This window comes from Acanthochromis polyacanthus, chromosome 15, assembly GCF_021347895.1.
Source record: "Acanthochromis polyacanthus isolate Apoly-LR-REF ecotype Palm Island chromosome 15, KAUST_Apoly_ChrSc, whole genome shotgun sequence".
NCBI classification, from domain to species: Eukaryota; Metazoa; Chordata; class Actinopteri; family Pomacentridae; genus Acanthochromis; species Acanthochromis polyacanthus.
Window position 1 is genome coordinate 4472032 of NC_067127.1, and position 27570 is coordinate 4499601.

General features: G+C 41.5%; 3 protein-coding genes and 1 long non-coding RNA gene across 9 annotated transcripts in view; 1 reads left to right on the forward strand and 3 right to left on the reverse strand.

The window, feature by feature from the left end:
* Positions 1-9056, reverse strand: part of cep170aa (centrosomal protein 170Aa) — a 44459-nt gene extending 35403 nt beyond the window's left edge. For 2 of the 6 annotated variants that reach the window (XM_051959506.1, XM_051959503.1), the window contains exon 1: positions 8842-9056. The gene's annotated coding sequence lies outside the window, so the exon portion shown is untranslated. The remainder of the gene's footprint in view (positions 1-8841) is intronic. The other 4 variants (XM_051959508.1, XM_051959505.1, XM_051959504.1 and 1 more) reach the window with 3 other exon arrangements.
* Positions 9057-10661: 1605 nt separating this feature from the next.
* On the forward strand, positions 10662-21363 carry rtkn2 (rhotekin 2). Its single transcript, XM_022205056.2, is given in 16 exon segments — positions 10662-11775; positions 14442-14641; positions 14895-14953; positions 15137-15190; positions 15275-15392; positions 16144-16344; positions 16878-16972; positions 17401-17507; positions 18100-18231; positions 18661-18829; positions 19049-19156; positions 19522-19560; positions 19563-19618; positions 19620-19709; positions 19712-19890; positions 19892-21363. Coding segments are annotated over 16 exon segments (2112 nt in total). The 5' UTR covers positions 10662-11607; the 3' UTR covers positions 20229-21363.
* Positions 14570-18769, reverse strand: LOC127537383 (uncharacterized). The gene is made up of 3 exons (XR_007946997.1): positions 18649-18769; positions 16869-17002; positions 14570-14664 (listed from the first exon to the last, which is right to left on the reverse strand). It is a non-coding gene; the product is annotated as an uncharacterized LOC127537383 (long non-coding RNA).
* A 2089-nt stretch (positions 21364-23452) lies between the features above and the next one.
* arid5b (AT-rich interaction domain 5B) overlaps positions 23453-27570 on the reverse strand; it is an 86320-nt gene continuing 82202 nt past the window's right edge. Inside the window, 10 exon segments of the mRNA XM_051959945.1 lie at positions 23453-25444; positions 25446-25468; positions 25470-25598; positions 25600-25626; positions 25628-25683; positions 25686-25733; positions 25736-26106; positions 26139-26274; positions 26277-26705; positions 26708-27443. Of these exon segments, the coding sequence (XP_051815905.1) occupies positions 25402-25444; positions 25446-25468; positions 25470-25598; positions 25600-25626; positions 25628-25683; positions 25686-25733; positions 25736-26106; positions 26139-26274; positions 26277-26705; positions 26708-27443 (1998 nt within the window). The 3' untranslated portion in view covers positions 23453-25401.

Below are 27570 nucleotides of genomic sequence, written 5' to 3' on the forward strand. Positions count from 1 at the left end.
GGAATGCAGTGGTAGGTCTGATGGAGGAGACGCAGCTGAGGAGGAAATACTGTCTGTTTTACATGTGCTCCTTAAAGTCTTAATATTAAAGAGTCACTTCATTCAGATTACAGGATACCAATAAGCATCATTATTTAACGTAGCAGCGAACATTTAAATTGCATATTTTCATGTTTTGGACTTGGAATTGACTGTTCAGCCTGGCTAAATATTAGATTAATATTCAGCATATTTCTGATGATTGTTATCACCACTTGCTCTAAAGCCATCCCTGATTTGGCTCCGATATGGCCACAGCCAACTGAAATTGAGAGATAACTATTGCAAAGTTCTCTTTTTATAAAAAAAAATCTATGCAAAGTTAAAAAAAAAAAAAAAAGCAAAAGCATTTCAGCAAAGTTCTGTGTTGGAGTTTGTGTTACTCTAAAAACCTGACACCAAAACTTTTATTTTTCCTGCAAATATATAAACCAGTTCCAAATATTGCCTACTGGTTTCTTCTTCTTGATGATTGCTATTGGCATCTGCTTTAAAAAACAAAACAAACAAAAAAAAAAACAGTTGACCCATATTTTATCTTGCAATGTGATAACATTACCCAACACGTTTGACATTAGAAAGAAGTAATTTCAAGAAAACATGAGAAAAAGATAGTTTTATTAATTTGTCAAAAATTACAACTTTTATTGCTCCGTCTTACTGAAATTCATCAAGTATTGAAGCTAAAATGGTCTTCAATGTACATGTAATTCAACGTCTGCTACATTCAAACCGATGGCAACATTCCTGCATGAGCACACCAGCAGCAATGGCTTTTAAAACAACCAGCACTGATTGGTTTGTCTGAACTAAAGAAGGACACAACCATAGAGACGTAGATGCTACAACAACCAGGAGTATAGCTGAGTCTTTGGCAGAAAACTGTAGGAAGCATGAGAGAAAAGCGTTTGATGACTCCAAATCTAAAAAGAAACTTGGCATTCACAGGGACAATCATGGTCTAAAAGTGAAAGCAACTGATGGTGAGTCATAAGCACAGGTCAACGCTCTTCCTCAGAGACAGGAAAGACCAGGTTTAGTGCGATCTCTTAAAACATACAGTTACAGAACTACATCAACAAGAGGTACATGTGATCATCTGAAAATGCAAAGCAGGAAGAAATGAAAAATGTCCACGCCTAAATAATGACAGTAGACATTTTGAGTGTTCTTTGAGTGTTAGATTTGCAAAAGCGCACTGTTGAGAAATATAATTCTCATTTCCATTCCAGTCTTTCAGCAACATTCTTGCTGAGGCTAATAAGGAGAAATAATGACCTCATGGTTTTGGGAGGAATTTCCCAACCCCCAGACCAGCGCTCATGCTATCTCACACAAACTCCAACACACACACACACACACACACAGAGAAAACACACATGCTCTAGTAGAAATCATGAGTGAATGAGCAGGATTATTCCAAGATGACTGTGAATTCTTTGTATGGAGGAGATGGCAGAGGAGAGACAGGAAGCACGCACAGCCCTTCTTATAATGGCCACTCATCTTTGAGTCCACAGCAAGTGTGTAGCTTATGCAGATTTTTTGGCTGTCTGACATGAATGGAAAAAAAAAATGCATAGTCTACATTAAGATCGCTCCTTCACAGTGGAAAAAGAAAATCTGATTGTCATGAGGAAAATCATCTTAAAAACTAACCAAGGGGCAGATTTAAAGCAAATGAGTACGAGCACTGCTATTATTACTCATTATATAATAAGATGCTCAGAAATTAAAAATAAGCAGGGTGATTATGAAGCAGCGCGGGATAATCAGATTTATCAGCTGTGACTAATCGCTCTTACAGCTTCATTTCCGTTGGCCAACAAAAACTTACACAAGCAGCCTTCTGTCATCTCAACAATTCAAATATCTCCCCTTCAATTTGAACCAGCCAATCGCAGACTGTGGCAAAAGGCGGACAGGAAGTGAAGTCAGCGAGCGCCGGTTTATTTACTGTCACCAGCTAATATGTTTCTTGCTGCTGCTGCTCTCCGTGTAGCATCTGGCGGGAGTCTGTATACCCGGGTGATGCAACAGCCGGGTAACCATCAGACGTGCTCATCTGCTTTTTCTCTCTGAACTCCCAGACGTCACATCAGCGCCACATCCCTGACAGCTGACTCACACCACATCACACAACTTGACAGCTAACACACACATGCTAAGCAAACTGAAATGAGAAAGACAGCAGGAGAGAGAGAGAGAGAGAGAGAGACCTAGGTTAACGATGGACGGACACAGAGAAGTGACTCATTTTCTCGTCACACTCATTTCCACATGGTCTTATGATGAGAGCCAAACTTAGCCCCGGTGAGGGTGTGGTTGTCTGCTTGCATTGTAAAAACCCTGTGCAGCTACATTAAACCTCACCACCAGCTATACAGTAGAAGCTGGGTTTACAAATCTGTAGTAATAACTATATTTAGATTCTCCATTAGCAGTCGTGGATAAAGTCATAAGTCATATTCTGCGCCTGAGAAATCAAATGGTGATCAAACTGAAAAGCTTTTAGGCGTTTGCTGCACTGAATTTCCATGTCTAGTCGGTCTTTCCCAGGAGAAATCCTCGGGCAGACAGGAGACGATGCATTTAATGTTTACAAAGGCTCTGATAAAGAAAGCACTCTGGAGTAGGAGTAGCTTCAGCTCAGACAGCCGCTTTGGCTCAATAGACAAAGAAGCAATAACTGAGTTAAATGAAACTGTATTAACAAGCAATTGTTAGGAAAATATTATGATCCCAGACACTCACTTACTGCAATGTGATTTTTTTTTTTTTTAAGTAAATATAATCTATACTGTCAGCTTTGCCACAATGGAGAAAGAGAGAAAAACATGGTATCTGGTGCTGGGCCTAGGGGGTATAAGTAAAACCAATAAAAGGAAAGCACATTGACGCTCAAGATAAATAGCAAAGCAACCGCCTATTCCCTCAGCAATACCGATAGAAAGTCTGTTAGGGCCTTCAGACTGAAGTCAATAAATAATAGGGAACAGGGAATCAGTCTTGCTGAGATGCTTTGGGTGCCATGAGGCCTACAGACCCTAAGGGGTGTAAAGAACAAACCACGGAACACATTCAAGATGAGACAGTAACTTCTGGACAGACACACAAAGGCTGTTCTAGCCCCCAATGGCTGAGTCTACTACAGACATGAAAGTATACAGTAGAGAAAGTAGACAATGTATTGTTCTTGTTTAAACAATACTAAAAGAGTAACCACCTTTTTGCTATGATAGGAAATATAACCAACATCTAACATCCTCATTTTTAGGATTCATATGAGCTGCCTTTGTTGCACTTGGAGCAGTAGACTTTACTGTCTTTAAAATGACATTTTTATGCCCTTATAAAATCTAACTTCATCAGTTGTGGGCATTTCAGTATCACAGAGCTCATAGGTTATGTTGTGTTACACCAACATAATTTGACACGCTTCTGAAATGATACTGAAAATATATAGTGTACCAGTCTAGAAACTGACTGGATATATATGTGGTAATGCTATGTCACACACGCATGTAATTTACTGTATGTGCCACATAAGTCCACAGTGAAAACATCTGTGTCAAGTAAAAGCACTGAACTCCAGCACTTTGCATGGCAAGTCAGCATAGCTCTACAAGGCAAACAGTCAAAGTTTAGTTTGAGAGCAGTTAAATAATACAGTATAAAAAATCCAGAGCAGGCCATGGCTTCTCCAGGGATATCAGTCCGAGTTTGATTCTATTTGACATTTGAACTAAGCTGGCATAGTTTACCTCCTCACAAATGAAAAGCAGGAAAAGAGCAAAACACTTACTGAAGGGACCTCCTGTGACTTGGATTTAGAAAGAACCTTGTTTAAACCTTTTATTTGTCCTGACAGTCAAAGCTGAATTCAACATAGTACATTTTATATACTAGGTTTGTCAGTGCATTTGGGTTGTTATCATAAAGACTCATTATTCCTAGGGCTGAATGTAGTTGGCTTGTGTGTGTGTGTGTGTGTGTGTGTGTGTGTGTGTGTGTCCCAGCCAAGGATGCTCCGCCAGCTTCCAAACACTGCTCAAGCAGGGAGAGCCAAATGATCCACTTTGATGCATACAGACATGCTAAATGTTCAAAATTCCAACATGATAGTATGTCTTAGCATTTGACTAAGCAAGGTAATGCCTCAACCAATATACTTTGAGAAACTGGATTCTATTTTTAAACTTTGATCGGAAAAATATAACAAGAGAAGGAACAAAAGAAGGAAATCATTGATGCTATTAAACTAGAATTTATGCAGCTAAGTAAAGACCACACACCAACATTAATCTCCGTCATGGAGGGAGATAATAAATCATTATGGTGTCGCTAGTAGACCTCAAGTCTGCAGAAAGTTGGGTGTGCATGCGTCTGTATAATGTGGCTTGTACATGCAGCATGCGAATGAAAAAAAAAAAAAACTGTCCCATGCAGCAGAAAAGACCATATGGTGCATAAAAGCGTCCACACGCGTCACATGAGCAGTTGGCGAGAGGAACAAACAGGCAAACACCTCCATTTAGCCAGCATCCATTCTGCCCACTTCATTGTTGTTACTAGACACAATTGAGCACACCCCAGGCCTTGAGACATAAACCCGTCACATGCTCAGTGACCCCGGCGTACAACATGACCTACAGGCCTACATATGGAAATTTACATTTCATGGATGTTGAGAACGCTAGAGTCATTACAGTCAGATATAGCCTCCCCTTGAGCAATATCTTAGAGGAAAATTATCATTTTTGTCGAGTCTAAGGCGGAAACCAGCACTCGGCTGACTTACACTGATAGAGATAATAAAAAATAGATTACTAATATTCTAAGAGAATTAATGAAGCATATGCCCTGCAGCATCGTCTTTTTCAGTGCAAGCAATTCATTTTCTGAAGGATGCGTACGGTATATTTTCCAGAAAAATATACTGAAAGACTAATTTCTGGAGGCAGCTTACTTAATAGGGCACGAGCAGAAGAATACATTAAATTAAGGTGCAAATTTCAATTACTAATCAAACTGTGAGAAGACTAGATATTACTTTATACTACAGCTTTAGTCAATATTTGATCAGGCATTTAGATCTGTTAAAAACTGTATCATTAACATTACATACGAATATAATTCACTTTTGTGGTGACCTCATAGCAGAGTGGTTAGGTGCAAATATCCTGACTACAAGTCCTTCACTTTCTTTTCTTTCCCACATTCCCTCCGTCTCTAGTATAATTGTCCAACAAAAGCAAAAATGCTCAAAAAACAATCGAGACATAAACACAGTTCAGTCATAAACATTAGGGTGTTTATTTCTTTTCACTTTGGCACTGATTTTACAAGTCTCTGAACTCTACTGGAAGGGTGGAACACCATTTTTGCAAAATATAGTCCCTAATGGTGATGTGATTTGATTTGCAATTCAGTGTGTGGAAGATTTAAAACACATGGAGCATTACCCACGAGAAGAATTCATTCAAAGTATGACTGTCACACAAGGAGGATGGTATGAATTCGTAAAGCCACTGACATTTAAACAAACCCTGCATCAAATGAGCAGCAAAACATACAACATGTGGGTATCAAATAATGAAACAGGGCTTATGTCGGTCAGTGTGCATGACTGAATCAAATACTGATGAATGGACAAGAATAAACAACCCCGAAAAGGTTTAATATGCTCAAATAAATAAACACAGAATTGGTACCAACAGAATTTTTTAGACATTTTTTAACACAATAATTGTCTGGGTTAATACATTCACTCCCACATTATTCCTGGAATAACACTGTTTTATAAGGTATACATTTGATCTGCTGATGGCCCTGCATGGCCCCTGCTGAGCACATAATGACTGACCCATGGCTCTTTAACAGGAACATTAGTATTTGGCCAACCCTGCCACGTTGATTATGGCACCAACATTTATGCGGCTCACAGCAATAGCCTCAGCAGCAGACAAAAATAGTGAACTCCCTCACACTGAAATCCACACTGGCACTTAGGAGGAAAAAAAAAAACACAGAAATGTTAGCATAACAGGACAATCAGGGGCTGGCAGAGGGAGAGATGGGAACAGAAACTGCTCAAATACAAGATCAATATCTGCAGTGGAAAGAAGCACAAAATAAAGGAAACTCAGAGGGGAGTACGTTACACCCCAAAACAGATGTGACCGTCACTAGGTTTTATTTTTCATTTTGAGTTAAATGCAGAAAAAAACTCAGGCACGCCCTTGATGTTCCATAACAAGGGAGAGGCTGATGATTTTGTATAGAAATTGTTCCAAGCTTCTTTTCTTGTTTTCTGTTCTGCTCTGCTGTCTCTCCAAAGTTCTTACCGCAGACTTTCCTATTCACCTCCCATGTTTCTGTCTCTGACTCTGCACACAAGCAGCAGCGTCACCAGGCAAAGCTATCCGACTCCCATAACCCCTTTTAAAGTTTTTACTCTGGCAGATTACAGAACTGAGATTCACTGCTATTTTTAGCCGCCAGCTCCCTGCTACAACAACACTGTTAAAAACATCTACCATAAAATGGAATCAATTCAGATATCAAGCTACGGGCTAGGTTGTTTTTGGTCACAAACAGCACTCCCTGAGCACTGGAGCAAAATGAACTCACTTCCTAAACTTCCTATTGTACACAATGGTCGTAGGCAGGCCGGACAACGGTCCCAAAAAAGTCTTCAATCCCAGCTACAGACCAGAGCAGAAAATGTTATTAAAGGAAACCCTTACTATGCATGTCCACACTGCTCTAGTAGTGATGATTTATGCACTACTGTCTTTATATATTCCTTTCTTGCTGTAAATTTCTGCAAAAATGAGTTAGATTTAATTTAATTACTACTATTTTTTCTCCTCTCTGTTCCGTTTTATGTAGTTTCTTTATTTTGTATTATTCTCTCCCATATTCTTAGGGTGACAAACACCAACAACTGAAACCAAATTCCTTGTATGCTGTGCATGTACTTGGCAATTAACTTTCATTCTGATTCTCTACGGGTAGCAGGCATTCATATGAATCGGGATACTCAACAAGAAAGTCACTCAGGAAAGAAGAGATATGCAGTGGTGGAGGACATAAAAAGCAAGATTTCACCTGTCTGTTCACTGTGACTAGTCAAGTTATGACAGCGTTCATTAAAACTGACCAAACAGCACTGACAAATGGGTGAACAGGAATGTGATGCTGAGGTTTCCAGTTTTTCTAAAGAAACAAAACTTCAGCAAATGTAAAAAAAAAAAAAAAAAAAACAGTGCACCATTTTTCATCATCCTGTGCTTTCATCTGCAAGACCGCTGCATGATGGACAACGTATGCAGTCATGCTGAGCTGTAGTCTAGCTGAGACACTGCTGCTTCCTCTCTGAGAGCACAGGAACCGTCCTGTGACACTGACACAGATTTTAAAAATGCAACTGCCTGTGGAGCCAAACCAGCTCGCCGGCAGCCACATTTGCAGGGAGGACAGGAAGGAGGTGGAAAAAAGGCAGACTGGAGGAGAAAAGGGAAAGGGAAGGAGCAAAGCCGGACTGGATGGTATTATCTGCACATTCTGTGGCTCATACCCAAAAAAAATTTGAATTTTTACAGTTGAGGGAGGAGACTAAGACAGCTCACTGATGTGCAGCGCATAGCTCTCCGGCTGTCCAGGAGCACATTAGTCCAGCATGAAAACAGCTAACAGTGTTGTTCTGGCACCTTTTAACCTATCAGATGCATTGTAAAGATGCATAAATACATCAAACTACTGCTGCTGCCGTGACAAGAAGTCTCTGTTTCAAATGTTGGTGTAACTTTGTTATGCATTTGCACTAAAATCAGAACAGTGTGACTCTCTATAATTAACCAATAATTACACAAATGTACAATTTCCCAAGCTTCATTTCTCAATAAAGGCTTAAAAGATAGTATTAGATCTTGATTTATTGTTGTGTATTTGAAGCAAATCTTTTGCTATTATATTAAGTTTTACATCTAATGTGATGATGATGGCAAAAATCTAACTCAACACAAAGAGAGCGGATGCATGCAGGCCAGCTACATCTGCCCCACGAAAACAAAGCCTCCACACAGAAGAGGAGGGGGTCCGACATCGGGAAACACTCTGCAGATGCATTACACAGGGAAATACATACTCAGAAAATCCCCCTCTCAGATAATTTCCAGATTCAAATAAGAGCCCGGTGCTAGCATGTTTCCATCAAGATAAACAAAGCGGCCAATGTGAGCGACCTTCATTGATGTGCATCTTGTCTCGATAGCCTCCGTGCGGCTACAGAAGGATGCAACCGAAAAAAAACAGGTCAATAGTGAAATATTGACCTGAATGGAAGCAGTAAGAGGACAAATGTTTTTCACAGAGGCAGCAAAGTGGCCAGGCTGTGTCGCTTTACAAAGGTGGAGCAGGGCAGGCTTGTCATGCTGCTGCTGCTGCTGCTGCTCACAATAGTAGCTGTCCAGTTAGCCGACAGGGATTCAGACCAGTCTGTTTAACCGTTACAGCCGGGGCTAGTTTGCGAATTTTTACGCTCGAATTTAAACCCATTATTTTACTGTTTTAAAATAAGTAGCTCCAAAATATAACCCTGTCACCTCTGCGTATTTTATATCAACACTAAAACCCCACATTGGCATCAGTAAACGTGCAGCAGAAAAGCAGAAAAGCGACTCTCTGTTTTTCCCCTCAAACTTCACGTGAGTAACGGTCGACCACCTAGCTAAAACCAGAACCGGCTACATAACGCGCTGTTCGCTGGATTAAAAGTGAAGTCTGCTCCTCACTTACCCGGTCCTCTCCGCTGTTAGAAGGTGTGTGTGCGTGGAACCCAGCCCAGCCCTGCCGTTGCTGCAGCTCAGTTTGGCTCTGTGTGCGGTGGCCTGCTCTCCCTCCGTTGCTCAGCAATAAGCTACTCCCCGCAAAATAGCGGCGAGAGAGAGGAGCGACATCCTGAGAGGGGAACTCAAAGCTGCGCAGACGCCCACAGCGCATCCCTCTGTCACCTTCCAAAATAAAAGCAGAGCGAAAACAGGACGCTGAGATTTGTGAGAGGAAGTGGCAGGCTGTGTATCCAGGCAACCATATGCACATGCGCACCAATTTCAGACATTAAATTAAATATTTATTTCCACTCAAGAACCATTGAAGTGGAAGTAATGTCAAAACAAAACAAGCTATTCTTTGTCATGTAGTTTGCAGGGTTACAGAAATCAGTACAGTAAGTAGGATAACATGGGGTAAGATGCCCTTATTTAGAGCAAATCTCATATACTATAAATATTTCAATGTCAATATAATACAATACACACTAATTATGCTTAAGTGAACAAATTTAGAGGTTATTTGAACAATAATGGACAAGTTATTTGTTAATATGAAGCTGGAATAAAGTGTAAATCTTAAAAACAACCATGTTCCCTCATGACCTACAGGGAATCTTACTTTATGAGTCAATTGAGTAACACAAAATTGGCAATTATGCATCATTTTACAGTCAAAAGTCCTATATTTCTATGTTCACGTATTATGAAATGAATAAATCAAGTATCTTTGCTGAAAGTAATGGCATAATCGGTATGGTAGTAAAAAAAAGGTTTGTGTGTGTGTATATATATATATATATATATATATATAAAATTATTTATGAAGCAACAACAAAATAAATACATAGAAGTTTTGTTAGTACTATCCAGATGTTACTTCATCCAAACCATAACACACAAAAAATATTTCGGTGCTAAAGATTAGCACGGAACTCTCAGGACCAACCAGAAAAAAAGCAAAGCACATTTATTCCAATACATTTACAATTAATTCTTGACTTGTTTGAATAATGAAAATGTTTGACTTACCAAGAAGCAAATCTGTAGTAACTGGATCTGGAAAAATATGTAGGTCAAGGTGTGGATTTTCTGAGAAGCAGATGACAACAAAATTGAAGCCAAATTTGTAAGGTTTTTAATCTAATATGGTTAACTATCATGAATTACTGGTACGTATTAAATGTGCATATAACATACAGCTGTATGCAGACATACACGTGCACATGGCTCCAACTCTTGCACAATGTACACTGAACATTAGTTTTACAACCTCTTCATTCCTTAGTGTTTGATAATTTTTTCTTCTATTTTTAAAGAATTTGTTTTTAAAATAATATCTTGTTATTATTGCATAGTCTTATGGAGTTTGTATTTCACTGAGCATACTGCAAGTCTGTGGAAAAAAAAACAACTTCTGAATCTAGTGAATCAGTTGCAGGTACATGGTAACCAACTTCCTAATTTTGGATGTACAAGCTGCAGAAATATATGGATTATGGCAGTGATGTTGCACAGAAAAAGCCCAACAGATGGTAAAGTAGATGACATCAGAGTGGGCAGACTGACTCAGAGGATTATACCGAGTATGGATCTCATCTACTTTTCCAAAACCTGGCTTTTAATTTTGAAAGTGAGCATCGTAGTTTCCTGTGTTTGTGGTCTGTCTCTGTCCAGCTTGACTCCTTCCATCCTCAGCAGCGCCTGCGTCTACACTTGCAACCGTGGATGCTTCCAACTCAACCAGAAGCGCTGTCAGCCAGAACCGGGTGGGCGGGTTTCCTGGACTCGCTGCTTCACGTTCCGGGGTCTTTTGTTTCTGAACCACTACCTGGGCTGCAGCTGGCAGTGCGCTGGAAGTAAAGGAAGACCCTGCTGCGGTTCCAACCAATGAGGATGCCCTGGAACCAAACAACTGTAACGGATCAAACTAAATAAGGATGTTACACTAAAACACGCCTTTATTTTTTTTAGATTGTAGACGATAATGGCAATACTACCGTATCATGTAGGCGCTTTATAAACCTTTGCACATCGGAAATAATTACAGCATCTATCACTGATTTATTTGTTTTGTTGCTAATGAGGTGAGCCCACAGGGAAGTACCATGCTGAAGGCGTGACAATTATATACTTAAAAGTGAGCTTATATACAGCTAAATACTAATAGAAAGCTTAAAAATGTTTTCATTACAATTTCAAATTGTGCATTCCTGTTAAGTTAATAACCTAAAACATAATATATATTTAAACGTCCCCAAAAAAATTCAAAAACCAAAACGGCACACTCCTGTTTTGTCTGGCACACTGACGTAATGACGTACCCTCCCACTGGACGTAAAAGCATTTGGTTTTAAATGTGTGAAAGTACCGGCGTGGAGGGCGGAGTACGCGTTTCGTATTTATTTTCTAAAAGTAATCCACGTTTGATCCTGTGCACTTAGAAATTTTTAGATTTTTTTCAAGTCCCTTTCTAGAAGGTTGGCTTATAAGTCGAACTTTACGTTTATTTTAGTTTGATAGCATGATTCTCCTTGATATACTGATAAATTAAATACTTTTTTCTAAGTAGAGAAAATTAATGACTTCGATATAATTGTGTCCTAAATATTTAGATTCATGCATTTTGTGACCTTTTTGAAAAGATTTTACTTTCCATTTAGGCGATATTAATTTATTCCGGTAGATAAGGTAACACAAATCGAGCCACCCCTGTCCGTTGGAGGGGCGTGGGATGTTAGAGCTGGAATGCGAATGGACGAACAACATGGACGATCAGCGGGACGTTCAAACTTCCAAGCGAAACGGGAGCTGCAGGTCGCTGTTATTGGCCGGTTCCGCGGTGGCTATGGAGATTAAACGGAAGAAAATACGACAGAGTGCCTTGTTCTTGCAAACAGAGGTATGAGAAAAGCGATCAAGAGCGGCGTTGTGTGTTTTACCGTCTACTGAATCGTAATGAAAGTTCGGTTGACGCTGGAGGGGGGCAAAGTGCAATAACGTGACAAGCTAATACGCGGTTATTTTCAGTTTATACAGCTATAATACTAACATGATCTTACTCGGGATTTTGTGCTTAGATGATTTAAACCTTCTAACTGCTTTCTAGACAATTCATACTCATGCCAGCTTTCAGGTTTTTGGGACAAAGGTAGTTCATCCAATAGGGGAGTTGCCGTTGTAATTACTATTCAGCTCCATGAAACCAAAGCCGTTTCCTTCTGCATTGTTGAATGATGCTCTAACAAAGCTCAAACTAATCTCCTTTCAGGCCAAAAGCATGAAACGATGCCCCAGCCTTCTGAATGACACTCTGCAGATAGTAGAGGATATGAATTTGTTGTACATACGACAGATTTCTAAGAAGCTACAGGTGCACATTTTAGTGTGTAATATGGAGAATGATGATGTTTGCATCCCAGAAACAACCGTAAATTCACCATTTATTATCCACAAAGACTGTAATTTCACACCAAACTGAAAGGGAGATGTTTTGAAATAGAATTTGGTGAACAAGTGTTGTGCCAAAAAGTGATTCCTCATGTATCTGCATTTTTTACCTGCTCTATGCCCCACTTTATAATCAATTCAGTCCTTTTTTGACTGGTCTAAACCTTTTTAATGAACCAATTCAACTCATATAATTTTCCTAATGCATCAAAATGGTGCCTATAGAATAAGTGGAAATACACATAACTCATCAGTTTCGAAATGTAAACAAAGATGTTAGACAAACCAAGCATGCAACCTAAACATCAGAAACAATACTATAGCATTGCCGAAAGTCTTGAATGTCCCATCTTATTCCTTTTGTCAAAAGGATTCGGTTACAAGAAGCAATAAAATATCATAAAGACACACCTCTGATTATCACCGCAGATAGTCATGTGAAATTGCCCAATGTGACTGCTTGACCCTGACAAAAGCAGATATAGATGGGAATAAACTAGACAATAGTCTTTTTTGGCACAAAACAGTCAACTGACTCAAAAAATGATTTCAATTGCCTATTATTCTGTCAATTATTTTCTCAATCAATTAATTGATTATCAATTTGGGCAAAAAATGGTGAATATGTTTAAAAAAAAATCCTTAAAAGTGTCTAGTTTTGTCCACAACTCATTATATTCAGTTTGCTGTTATAGACGAAGAGAGAAATGAGAAAATATTGGCATTTAAGAAGATGAAATCAGAGAGTTTTTTTTCCTCTTTCTGAAAAAAAATTCTCTTATCAGTTATCACAGTAGCTGCAGATTAATCAATTAAACGCTTAAGCATTGCAACTTTTGATTAATGTGACTTTTGAACTGGTCATATCAGACATCATCATACTCCATTTAGGCCAGAAACATGTTAGCTACAAATACAGTGATAGATTTCTGCCTGCAATTTTACTCATGTTTTTAACACATCCTCCATACATGTCCATGCTGCTTATAATCTACATTAGATAGTCCACTTAATGTAGTTAGGCTTCTATGCTGCATGTTGGCTGTTATAAAACCACCTCACCTCATTCTGCATGCATCATTACACCAAAAAAAGTTGCTGTTGAGTGATTGTAAAATGTGGCTTCACTGCTACAAGTCCAATGGTTTTAATTAGTGTATCATTTCCAGATGAATTGCGATGGTACCATCTTGTGACGGTCGCTGCCAGTGCTGCTGGAGGATCACATTTCCTGACAGCCGTGTAATATTATGGTGTTTAATAACAGGGCTAAATGAACAATATGGACAAAAAATAATCATATTGCAATGATTTTGGCAGATATTTCAGAGTGAGTCCAATTCTTTTCCACTGAAACAAATGTAAAAATTATGATAAGATACATCTGGAGAATCTGATTTGTATGCTGGGGCGTATCTGTAACATCACAGTGCTTCATTTATGCTGGTATGTTGTGACACATTTTCATCTTTAGCACAAATTTCCAGTCATTATTTGTCTTCAAGCCAGAAGAACTCAGCCTTTGCTTCTTTTTTTTTCCATAATACAATCCAGGTAAAGTGCACTAAAAGACTGGAAGAGGATGCCGGCTATCTTAAAAAAATAATTGCAGGTGCCTGATAATATTGGCACATCATTGATATGGACTGATAAAGGTCTTTAAATGAAATATCAGCATAAAAATGAGCATTGACAGCCAGATAACATCCAGCTTTTAAATTTTAAAGGTTTGTTTGAAACTGTTGCATATAAATAAATATTGTTTGTTTTCATTTAAGTTAAGTTTGAGAAGCTTTATATTATGTCTGCACATATCAGACAATAAAAATAATATGATAATTCAGCTACATGACAGACCTGCAATTAGGTGGAAAAATCTGTGCATATCTTGGCATTGGTGTTGACAATTGGCCAAAAAAGACTGCAAGGGATTTTTCCTGCCAAAACCAACATTCAAGGGCAACTTCACTGTAACACCACTTCGTTTGTGTCCCTCTGCTGCAGCGCACTGTTTGACAAACTAACCCATCTCAGAACACAAGCTGCCAGGCTGTGTTTGACGCCGATTAATTTGGTCACTGTGGAAATTTCATCTGTGTGTGTGTTCTGTCCGAGAAGAGCACCAACCTACAGGAGAAGCTCGACTTTGAGATCCGAATGCGAGAGGGCGCCTACAAGCTGCTGCTCGCCTGCAGTAAGAGAGAACAGATTCTCAACGCTTCCAAGAACCTGCTGACCTGCAACGCCAGGATCAAGGCTTATCTCACACAGCTGCAGAGGAAGAAAGAGGAGCAGGACATGATGGGAGCAGTCAGAGGGTAAGAGGCCTGCTGCCAGCGTTCTGAAATGTAAAATAAAAAGAAATCCTTATGTCGTAGATCAAATATAATAATATATTAGAAATCTGAACTTTGATGAAGAAAATACATTTTGGAGAGAAAGTGAAAAGACAGTTAGGTGGATATTTGAAAGATGGTTTTGAAATTTAAGCACAGTTTTTTTGCACTGAATTCAATTTGTTTCTATACATATCGTGATCAATTTTAACGGTAGATTTAAAATATTTTACAGTATACCAGATCCAGTTTCAGATGGCCGTTTTCCCTGTAGTGGGACAGTTGCAATGTCAGGTGAGCCCTTTGTTTAGTTTCATTCACTGGTCGACACTTACAATACAATATATTGTCAACAGCTCAAAATTAAACCAAATTATTTTGGCTTTTAAGTTTTTGCATTTAAAAGTAAAGGAATAGAGTCCCTTAAAAGTTCTGAGTGTTGCTTTGCTGATTAACTTTCCTCCTCTGCTGATGCAGGGCTACGCATTCCCATGATGTGGAGGGATTCAGACCACTTCAACAACAGAGGAAGTACGTCTGCCTTAGTTTTAGCTTCGACTCGTGTAATCTTGTGCATTCTTTCTGTACTAATACATTCTGGGTGTCCTTTGTCAGGCTCTCGTCGGGTGGCTGTGTTCTGTGTGATGCAGATCGGCTCAGAGGTGTTTGATACCGACATGGTGGTGGTGGACAGATCAGTCACTGACATCTGCTTTGAGGGGGTCACCATCTTGTAAGTGTCTTTTATACAAGCCTTGTACTCTAATATATCCACACAACAGCATGTATTAAATTTTGTTCATACACTATATTGCCAAAAGTATTCGCTCAGCTGCCTTGACTCGCATATGAATGTAGGTGACATCCCATTCCTAATCCATAGGGTTCAATATGACGTCAATCCACTCTTTGCAGCTATAACAGCTTCAACTCTTCTGGGAAGGCTGTCCACAAGGTTTAGGAGTGTGTTTATGGGAATTTTTGACCATTTGTCCAGAAGCACATTTGTGAGGTCACACACTGATGTTGGACCAGAAGGCCTGGCTCTCAGTCTTTGCTCTAATTCATCCCAAAGGTGTTCTATCGGGCTGAGGTCAGGACTCTGTGCAGGCCAGTCAATTTCATCCACACCAGACTCTGTCATCCAGGTCTTTATGGACCTTGCTTTATGCACTGGACTTCACTGAGCTCCTGAGAGCGAGCCGTTCTTTCACTAATGTTTGTAAAAGCAGTCTGCAAGCCCAGGTGCTGGATTTGATCCACCTGTGGCCATGGAAGTGATTGGAACACCTGATTCTGATTACTTGTGTGAGTGAATACTTTTGACAATACAGTGTATATGCACCGACTTATCTTGTGTCGTAAGACATTAACAGGTATGATATATGATTCTTTTAAGTTTTGTTTTTAGTTAATTGTTAATCTTGATCTAACATGCTTCAATTCAGTTCAGTATTTCTCATCAAACTGAAATTCTTGCACAGCAAAGAAGCAGTTCCACAGTTTGAGCTGAGGGTGGAGCTGTGGAGCTGCGCCCTGGAGGAAGAGCTAACGCTGGTAAACACACCAAAGAAACTGGCCAAGAAGCTCCGCAACTCCTTCGGAAAGAGCGGTGGGAAGAAGCTCTGCTCCCTGCTGGACACTCCAGACCCTGACACCTTCCTCCAGTACAACCCAATCCCCTCGTATGTATTGTGGTATCTCATAAAAACCCTTTATAGGCTCTTGGCTCTCTTTGTAAGTTTTTTTTTTTCCAGTTGGAAACTAACTCAATTAGACTTGTTACTGGAAAAAGGGGTGTAGCTGCAGGCTCTGAAAGGGTTCTTTAAGCAAATCACAGTGAGTGTGTATTGAAATAGGGATTAAACTAATATTTGGGGTTATGAATACTGATATGCTCAGCCTTTGGACACTCATTGATTTTTTTTGTGTGCCAATAAATAGAGCTATTTTATTGTAAGGTGCATGCTTTTAATACTCACAGCTGCAATTTATTAGCATCAACGAGGAAAGGCATACAGAGCATCAAGTCAGACTCTCAGCTGAACGTGTCAGTGATGCGTACCACCTGCTGAGTGTCAGGAGGAACATGGGAGTCATTCACTTCTGTTCATATTTTAGGGTTAGGGGCTCTTTTACATCTCACACAGTTAAGCAAAGGAATAGAAATAAGTCAGAATAATGCTAAATTCTGCGTTTGTTGCTTTACCTGAACCAGCGGAGCCAAATACAGCCTGCTGGCCTACACCACTCTGCGTCTGCCCGAGGCTGAAGGCAGCTTCCAGTCTCACTCCCTCATTGTCCTCCAAGACGGTAAGAAGCAAAGCCACAGAAATGTAATATCTGCGGATAGAAGGGGATTATGCTTTTTAGCTCCTGATATGATTCAGTACTGTGGTAATGATACAATGTTTTTACACCATTAAACTAAAACCCAAAATGAAACAAAATAACCTATAATTGGAGTTAAGCTTGGATTACTTTTTCTTCCGTTGCACGAGTGATTAAACGGATAAGAAAGTTGGTGTTCAGGCAGGTATTTGTTATCCAGCTCTAATCTGAGGGACAAACTGAGCGTGTGCGTTAACATTCAGGTCTACAGTACATGTTGTTTAATTACTAGTGTGACAGAAAGCTGTATTACAGGAGCAGGTAATGACAGCACTGTACTGTTTGTCATGAAATTTGAATTTGTTGTCGTTTTTTTCATGGTTTGAATGATTCTTTGCTGCTTTTTACAGCTGAGTGGTCGTCTTGGCTTCCTCTCTACGGCAACCTGTGCTGCCGGTTGGTGGCCCAGCCGGCCTGCATGACACAGACCATGATGACTGGCTACCTGAACCAGAAGGTGTGTTAACAGTGAGCTTCATGGCTGCTTCCTGGTTTGTTTATTCCATCTCTAACCATCAGGGCCTTCTGCTCAACCTCTTTTTTTTCTCGTTTGTTTAAAACTTTGTCACAAACTATGCATATTTAAAATCAAGTTAAGTTCGATATCAATTAAAAATAAAAGTGCCTGTGGACCAACTTTCAGCCGTTTTGTTTCGCTATGTTTGAATGACAATATCCCGGAGACTATTAAAGATAAAAGCCTGAAATGTTCACAGTTACTCCTTATTATGATGCATTTTTTACAATTAGATCAAATAGTCTTTGAAATATGGGTGAGTTGAAGTATCCCTCACCAAAAAAAAAAAAAAAAATGCTGCTGAAAGTAGGTGAATAGAAATTAAAAAATAACTTTGATCTCAGAAAGTCTTTCATATATCAAGCTAAAATTTCACAAATATCTTTATAAATATCCATATTTAATGCTCTAAAGTTTCCAAACAAATCGAAGCAGAAAGTGATTAAAAATGTGCTGATTTGAAGTGAAGCGACCTGCTTTAAACTGCACATTTTCTCACTTTTTTTTTTTTTATTATTCTGGTGATTTTCAGCAAGGTATGGAGGGGATGAACCGCTGCTGCAGTCTTTACTGCGTGCTGAGCGGCGGCCTTTTATCCTGCTACTTCGCCCCGGAAGAAGTCGACGCAAAAGTGCAGCCGACTCTCAAAGTACCCGTCAATAAGGTAAAAGCAGACAGTGGAAGAGTGCTCGACTATTCTGTTGAGTTTGAGCCTTAAAATAATACATAATCACTAAGAACATGGCAGTAGAAGACAATACTCTGGCATTTAGATTTTTGTCGATTAGATAAATAAATTCAGTAGCAATTCTGTTATCAGTATGAACATGTCAGTGTTTGCTTTAATTGTGCTGTCTGGGACTGTAAAACTGTGTAAACATCACACTGAACATTATTGATTAAAATCTCAGTTTAGCTACTTCCAAAAAACTTGCAGACTAACCACACTAGTAAATGCCACATTACTCACCGTCTTTGACATTTTGCTGCTGAATGAAATTTTTTCTTCAATACCAATAATGCGCTTCTTATTGCAGTGTCGCACATAGAGCTCTGACATTTTCATCACAAGTTATTTTACCTGTTTTTGCAGGACACCCGGATCCGAGTGATGGAGAAGGAGTCAGCAGCTCGCAAATCCAGGAGTCTGTCCATCATCAACCCTTCACCAGAGGGATCTGAGACCACCGTCTTCACCGCAGACACCAGGGAAGAGCTGGACGACTGGCTGGACGCCCTCCACCAGCACCTCTATGATCAGAGTGAGTGTGTTTTTGTGTTTAACATGCACCACAAGCGGTTGTAAAGATTACTTGAATGTTTCCGTAAAAGCTTTTGTGTGTGTTTGTGACTGGTGGAGTTCGTAAATCAGTCTGGACAAGAGAAGTGGCTGCGCATGTATTTAACTAAACTGCTTTTAGCAAGAACAGATAGCATAACCTTTATCAGCGTCTCTCATGTCTGTCCTTGTTTACGACCAGGCCAGTGGCTGCACTGCTGCGACCAGCTAATGAAGATCGAGGTCGCGTCGCCACGGAAACCATCACTCTTCCTCACCAAGCAGGCGGACTCTGTTTACAACGACCTCAGTGAGTAGAGTAATTGGAATGAGTGGCTGGAGTGAGTTAGACGAAGCCTGATAATTGGCTGGCTCTTTGATGTTTTACAGCGATGTGTTTTGCATGTATTTATTTAAAGAAGATGGAATTCAAATGTTCACAACTAATGAGAAGCTTCAGTGAAATATGACAAATTCTGTCAACCACACGTAACAGTTTCTATTTCAGTGGTGATTCAGAAAAATAATGTTTATTTTACATGTAAATTAGAATAATGGAATGCGTGTTTATGTGTCCTTTTATGCTGTTACTGTATATTCTCTGTGTTTTAATAGTGTGTCAGGCAGAAAACATTTAACAGTAATGGTGCCTCGTCTCATTTGTTTTTCTTGCAGGTATAAATTCTCCAAGCAAGTTTGAGAGCATCACAGATATCTCCACAATAAAATTGAGGAGACAGACGGCCGCTTCCTTATTGGCCACGACGAGGAGGAGGCGGGCACCTAATTGGTCCACTCTGTTTGATGGCTCCCATTCAGTGGTGGTCCCAGAAGAGCATTCTGTCCCACAGCAAAACCTCCACTCCCTGTTCAAGCCCCAAACCCAACAGCAGCTCTACACCCAACAAGCTCCAAGAAGCGCCGTGCTCCGCCCCCTCCTTCTGACAGGGAGCCTTATGCTCCTCCCACCCGTCCAGCCAGACCTCCCCTTCCTCCTTCTCTTCTTCATCAGCCTCTTCCCTCACACCAGGAGAAGGAGAAACTCCGGTGCTTCACGTCCAGCCACAAGGTCCAAAACAGGCCGGCCGTCTCTGGACGCCAAGTTTTCTGCCATCATCCAGCAGCTCCAGCGGAACAACACCGGAGGAGCCGCAGCCCTCAGCAGAAAAAACGCTCCGCTGGGCCGTCCTCCGATGTGCAGCCCCAGGGTCATCCTCAGCCCCCCTCCAGCAGCTGGACTACCAGAAGCACCACGCCCAGACCCCCGAGGCCACAGCTGATCACGCTTTGTCAGAGCCAGTAATGGTCCTGGTCCTGTTCCTGCACCACGGAGCAAACTGAGGAAGTCTTTCAGGGAGAGGATGAACCTTAAAGCGTTGTAACCTCGACCTTAAAGCACCTCTCTGTTTACCTAGTTAACCGTACTTACCACTAATACAATAACGATTGAACTTTTTAACTGAGCTGAGTAACGCTCATAAAAATCACATATCACAATAGATTTGACTTTACCTCAGTGGGAGTGACAACTCCTCGTCATGAAGGATGATCTTTGGGCTGTTGGTGTGGCCCTACAATATTAAAAGAGCACATCACCTTGATAGAAAAATTCTATCCCGTATGAAGAGAGCTAGGACACAGATAGATTAGGATAAAGTATTCAAAAAGGGAAAATGGAGAGTCTAATTCAATCCAACAGTAACAAATTCCACCTACATGCACATTTAAATCTCATAAATTAACATATTTAACTTTTTAAATACAAAAACTGAAGTGCTAAATGAGGATTATGCTTTTCTTAGAAGTCTGTCCTCAGACAAAATGCTCTATAAAACTACAAGTAGCTGCTTTACACTTCAGTTTTTCAGACATAACGTGTTAATTGGTGGGTTTTGGAGGTGCTAGCAGATTGTCTTACCTTTGGATAGAAGCAGACCGGGTGTTTCCTCTTATTTCAGTCTTTATGCCAAACAAAGCTGTTTCTGTTGGAACACATCATTATACCGTCAGCGCATTTCCAAACATGTTTGAACCTAAAGGATAGGTAGGTGAAGATCTTCTAAAAAGATCCTCTCAGTGTTAATCATGGACAACCCAAATTCCACTGGACACCTCTTATCACGACATCCCTGCCGTATCGATACACGTTTCTGTTTCTAAACGTCCTTCATGTGCAGCTGACCCGTAGATGGAATTGAAAGCTTGAATGCTGGCTTGAGCACCGCCCATCATCAATCCCACTAAAATGGAAAGGCTTATTTCTCAGCTCTGCCACTGGAACACGGACCTGAAGAAAAGAGCCTTTGCAAAAGCACTCAAATTGGAATTGATCCATCGGCCACTGGGTGGATGAGTCATTCCTTTTGGAACGATTGACTTATTCTACTTACTGTGACGACTTTATGACCACTACGGCTGATTTTAAAGGAACACAATTTTTAGGAGCAATCGCAGGCACTAATGTGACTTCTCCGTCCCCCAGAGGTCTTAATAATGGAGTGACCTTGCGTTTTCAGTGGCTAACACAGTACGTCCAACATAATTTAACAGAGCAGCCGATAAATGCTATGAACATAATTGAATGAATGAGTCTTTTGAGTGGCTAAAATAATGAATGCCCTTGTGTATGTGTTTTGACATATCCAGCGCTGCCAGCCATGACATATTTCAGCCACTTAGCGATACGCCGTTGAAGAATGGTCTTTATAATTACAGCCAGCGTGCAAAACATCAGGTTGAGCTACTTTCTCTGAAATTGACTGCCCAGCATGAAGAAGTACGGTGAAGGCTAACGGTCACCTGTGTTTTTATTTTCATCTCACCCTCCAAATTCAGCTTAATTTGGAGGGTGAGATGTAGATTTGGGAGGAAGGTGGATTACAGGGGGATGTTAGTTTAAGCCTGGAAGAGAGAAAGGAGAGAATGGACTGTATAAAAGGGGGATGCAGCTCATATTTAGCAGTGTTTCTTCTGCTTGGTGTGTGTTGCTGATGCATTAGTCACTTTGAGCTGCAGAGGCTTTACCTGCAAAAACGATGGGAAGGTTCGAGCTCAACCTCGCAGCATTAGTTTTTACCCCATGATGCGGGTCACGTCTCGATCCGTTTGATTATCACAGTTAATTACATTGCACTTCTCTATTAAGTCTGCGTCATTTTCAGGCAGACTAAGCGAGCTGGAGAAATGCATGTCAGCATTACGGAAGGAACTGTGAAAGCAGCATTTCGACATTATTTGGACAATAACTGTGTAGCCACGGTGAATTTATTCCAAACAAGCACACAGGAAAGATGGCCTCTGTGGAGTGTGGGAGAGGAGATGATATAATAAAAATAAAAATGTACTGCTGCTTTATGAATAAGAGCTGAAATGATCACTTCTGACATTTACATTCATTTTAAGAAGGGCTTAATAAATGTCTTATTTTCATGTTTGATTTGCTAAAAAGGGGGACAAACTGACTGATTATTTTATGTCGAAATGGTTGTATACCCAAAGATGTTCGGTGTCACTGTCATAGAGGAGGAAAGAAACAGGAAATATTCACATGCTAGAAGCTGAGTTTAAAGGAAATAGATTACTCAAAGTGATATATGATGATTTAACTTAACTTGCAATTAATTTAATAGTTGCAGCAGTGTATAATGAAAATGTTCTGTAACTCTTATAGTATCATAATGTTGTTTCTGTCGTTGTGTATTTAGACTTCCAGTATCACTGTGGTTATGTACTAGCAAGTAGCATTGCATGAATCCTGTCCTAGCGCAGTTAATCCGTGTGTAAAGCAACGGAAAACGTTGTAGCTATTTTTGATTCTCAAAAGGTGCAATTTTCTCCTCGCTCCTCTGTTGTCTTGGAAGTTAACTGTATTTTTTATTATTGCTGATCTGCAATAAAACGGCCTACATTCTACCCTGGTGAGGCTGCTTTATTTTTGCTGAGCTTGGAAGTATTACTGAATTTTTCATGTTAAGGATTACCAGGGGTGGCAATAAAGTCAGAGCATACTTTTATTGCAGCCCAACACACATCCCATAGTGATACTACACTGGCACATTTCTCTACTGCCAGCAAATACTGGAGAGGCTTCTCTGGCTTTGAGCCCAGAAGTAGCCTGTTGTGAAGATTAAGGCGGATAGAATCTCATAGCCAGATAATGGTATTACAATAATAAACCCCATTCACACTGCATTTACTCTGGAGAAAAAAAAAGAACATTGCATTGACGTTAGCACACTGGCCATTAAATGTCGGGGGTTTTTTTTCCCCCCCAACCCTCACTATTTATCTGCAGTTCAGTTAAAGAACACAACGTGAGAGAGAAGCGTGTATAGATAGTAAATATTTTAATTAAATATTACAGTGAGGGTCATATCAACAAAATGTCTTTATTTTTTTTGTCTTGGCTTGCCAGCTGGGTTGATGGTAAACAGATGCGCTTACTGCTATCAAAACACTTCAGGATGCACATTAATGGGAAACAACAGTTGGGAAACAAAAGTGAGACGACAACAAGAAAGAGTATCCTAATTCTTAAACTGTAGTGTTTGAAATCTAACGTGATCCACGGTGACCTTGAAACAGAGCAAACAAGGACACACCTAGATGTGTAACCAACTTTTATACTGTTTTTTTTAATACTATGTACAGATTATAACAGTTTATATGATAACAACCACGCAGTACTATCTACAGTGCTATTTACACAGAAAATAAGACAAGAGAGAGGGGTTGCCATGAATTGATCCCGCTTGTATGTTCTGTACAGGAGCCAGCACTAATGCCAGTTTTACCTACACACAGCAATGTACAGTACTTAATCAGAAATGAATGTCTTAAGTATTCAGTAAAACCTTTACAAACAGCTTTTTTTCTTCTTCTTCTCTTTGAAAACCAGACATGTTCACTGTGTATTTCGACTATCCTGGATTGCAATTATAGTGTTGTAAAAGCCAGCGCAGGTGTTGTCTTTCCACCTCAGGCCTACGGAGCATGTAGGCATACTTATGAAGTCTGGTACCTTTTCATCACTGCTAGAAACACAGGGAGCACACATGCCCTGCGGATGACAGACACCAGACTTGTGTCAGTATCAGTAAATCTTGCGGGCTCTTGTATAATGACTGCCTGACACAGTTAAGCTCAGGTGAATGGGATCGTTTAAGCCACAAACACTAACCATTATAACCGTTTAAATGTTCAAAATTTTGTGCCTCACTCATTAAGTCTGGTGTCTGATAGCCAAGTGTGCCATGTCGTTTTGTAGTGAGTGTGTTGCGCTGCGTTTCAGACAAAGAGTGACAGTAATTACGGACATTCCTACCCTGCTACAGAAGATAAACCTTAACAACTGTAGTGCTAACTCTAATCCAAGACTGCGAAAGGCACAGATATTTGCAAAGCAGTAATATCCTAAGTGACAACATTCCTATCAATCATACAGTGAGTCTTTTCAGCGTGTCGAATAAAAGAGTCTGTTCACCAAAAAAAAAAAAAGATCTTTTCAAGTCAAGAACAAAAAAGACGAAATGCTGATTTTTTTTCCTCTTTTTTTTTCTTCCGTGGTGAGCATTCCGCAGCAGACGGCTGCTTCATTATGCTGGTCCTACAGACAAAAACAAGCCGCTACAGTCTACTCATCACAAAGGGTTGTCGGGGTCAAATTTACTTTCAATTTAGAAACTGAAAATTAAAACGGCTTTTCATTAACTCTTAACAGAAAGAAAACATTCACGGTTCGTCGACAGATCGAACATGACAACTGCTCGTGTTGCATTTGAACTGAAATTACATCATGAATAAAACCTGAACTGAGTAAAAGTGAGTCTACAGTACATCTGTCATACACAGCACCTCTGAATGTCATGTCGTGATGAAGCTATTCGTGGTAGTCAGCATCGCAGTGAGTGTTAATGTCTATTCCAAGGTGGTTTTTAAACTGTGGCACAAACAGGCGACAGAGTTCAGCGTGGAGACATGTAAACAGATACCAACACCACTGGCTGCTTAAAGAGTAATAATGCGCTAAACAGCTCTGAACATTGTTTGCAACGGTGAACGCACCTCTAGTTATATAAAGAATTTTCATTTACGTTGTCATGTTACTTGTAGTGTTCTTAAGCAACAAAGTTTAGCCCTCAGACGCAGTAAACAATGGCTTTTTCTCTGTTGCCCTCCACTTTTTCACGCATCCAGAGCAACAACCTGACTCATGGTAACTGAGAGCGGCAAACTGATTTGTGAGCACAAACATAATGTAGCACTGTGCAAATAAGGATACACAACAAAAAAGATACAGTAAGTTGGTGATACAAACAAAGAACAGTGCAAAGTATATAAACAAAGGCATACACAAATTCAAAAAAAAGAAAATGGAATTTCAGTCCGTCTGACTGACATTTATCAGTCCGTTATCAGCCACAGTTATATAATCAGTGTTTTGTTTTCGACTGAGCCACAATCCCGAGAAAGAGAGACAGAAAGACAAAAGAGAAGCTCAAACAGTTTCTGAGGATGAAGGCAGGAGAGCGAGAAAAAAGCTGGTTTCTCTCCCTCTCACAGTCTGGTGCTGGGGTGTACCGAGGACAGCTGGGGTGCGGAGCGTCGACAGGGGGTACAGGTTGGTGCAACAGGTCCCCGTACAGTGCTGCCCCCCCTGGATGCCTGTAGAAGTGGTGCGGGCTGGGGCTGGAGGCCAGCAGCTGCCTCTGGAGCATCATGGAGTGGAAGGCTAGCGGGGGCACGAGGGGAGACCACGGCCGACTGGCTCTTCAGGTACTGGCAGACCTGGATGCTGCTGGAGTCCGTCCTGGGCTCCGTGTGAGACCAGGCTGCCGGCGGATAAATGCCGGCATAGAGGGGTGCGGTGTGGTGCGGCGGGGAAGTGTGGGGTGGCCTTCGGGGAGGTGGTTGTTGAGGTGAACGGCGTGGGCCGGCTCCGCTGCTTTCAGCTTCTTCCGGGTCGCTGCGGCGGATGCGTCCCGGCGCGGTTGGATCGGCGTCACCACACGCACTTTCCTCTCCGGGACGTCGTCGCCGTCGGGCTCACGAGGCGTCCGCTTACTGGGTCGGATGGGGCTGGTGAGGGTTGGATTCACCTGAAGTTTGGGGCTGGGGAAACGGCTGCGAGGACCTGCTGGGCTCGTTTGGAGGAGAGATTGGGTCATAGGCTGATACTCCTGCACGTTTAGTTGGTGGGTATATCCAAACTCTGAGGTGGCACTCAGTGGGAGATACGAGAGACTGCAGAAGGGGGACTTGGTGATATGGAGAATACCCTTATCTGCGATGATGTGTAGGAGGATCTAGAAATTGTGAAGTCTCTGGGCTCGTCGTCGGCCTCTCTGCTCTCCCCGTGTGTTTGAGTCCTGTCGCTGTAGTGAGACCTGTAGGCCAAACCTTCTTGCTCCAGGCCGCTACAGACAAGCCCTGGCTGCCTTCTCGCTCCCTCGAGTAGTGCTCTCTCCGCTCTCCACTGGAAAAGCCTGCCATCCTCTCCTGGCTCAGGCAGTTCTCAGTTTGCCTGTACAGGCTGTGGAGGTGAGGGGAGGAGTAGCAGTCACCTGCATAGCCCCGGGCCTGGGCAGCTGGGCCTTGCATTAGCTTCTCTGTGGTTTTATCCACACTGTCCTGTGCGTGGATTCGGGGCAGATAGGGCTGCCACGGCGCGCTGACTTGAGGCTGAAGGTGGTGGCTCGTCCGGTGGCTGTAAGGGTCTGAAAGTTCCCCGACTGAGCTCCTCTCTGACGGGCCGCTGGTGGCTTGTTGGTGAGGCTTGCTGCTCTGGGCGTGCTGGATGACCGACGGCCTGAAGATGGGCGCCACCTCCGGGATGCTGTCCGACACACACCTCTGTCCACCACCTCCTCCTCACCCTTTCTCTTCTCCTTCTCCCTTTCAGCTACTGATATGACAGGGAGAGAGGATGCAGCTGTGGGAGGCGGAGGCTGAAGAGAACGAGGCGTAAAGGAGTACGGGTTGGACTCGCACACTTGGGAAAGGAGCTTCTTTTTGGCCAAAGGAGACATGACCCCCTGGCTGGCTTTGCAGTAGGCAGCCGTCTGTCCGGGGCCCTGGCCAGACTCCTTCTTAGTGAGCCCATAGTCGTCTTTCTCTGGGTAGGAATCTGTGCTCAGATCTATGCATTGTCTGTCCGCCTGCTTACACATGGGTAACACCTTCCCAACTCTCCCACCGTGACTTTCTATGGAGTCTTTGACCCTGGAGATGGGCTCAGGCAGAGCAACATGTCCAGCAGCTTTATTCTGATCCCAACGATGAGGCAGATAAGGGTTTTTAGGAATGAAATGCCCTTCAGTTTGCTGTTCGCAGCTGAGTTTCGCTTGGAGGGCCTCGCTGATTTGCCTCCATTCAGGCTGAGGACCGGGCCCCGTGTGGAGCGACAGGCCAGCATGCGGTGCTCTGCAGTCGGGCTCTTTGGGGCAGAGCGACGACGGCGGCTCCACCGTCAGGGACTCCTCTTTCTTCAGGGTAACGTGCAGTTCTTCCTCCTCTATCACGATTGGTTCATCTTGCAAAGATATCTCATGTTTTATGGCCGCAGACAGCTCATGATTCTCCTCCTTCCCATTGGAGTCCTGCACGTAGAAAAATGACAGTTGGTTCTCAGCATAAAAGAAACAAGACACTCCTCTATTTTCTTAGTTTTTGGTCGATCTAAAACGCAACATGAATTCAGGACGGAGGCTGGAGCATTGATGAGAA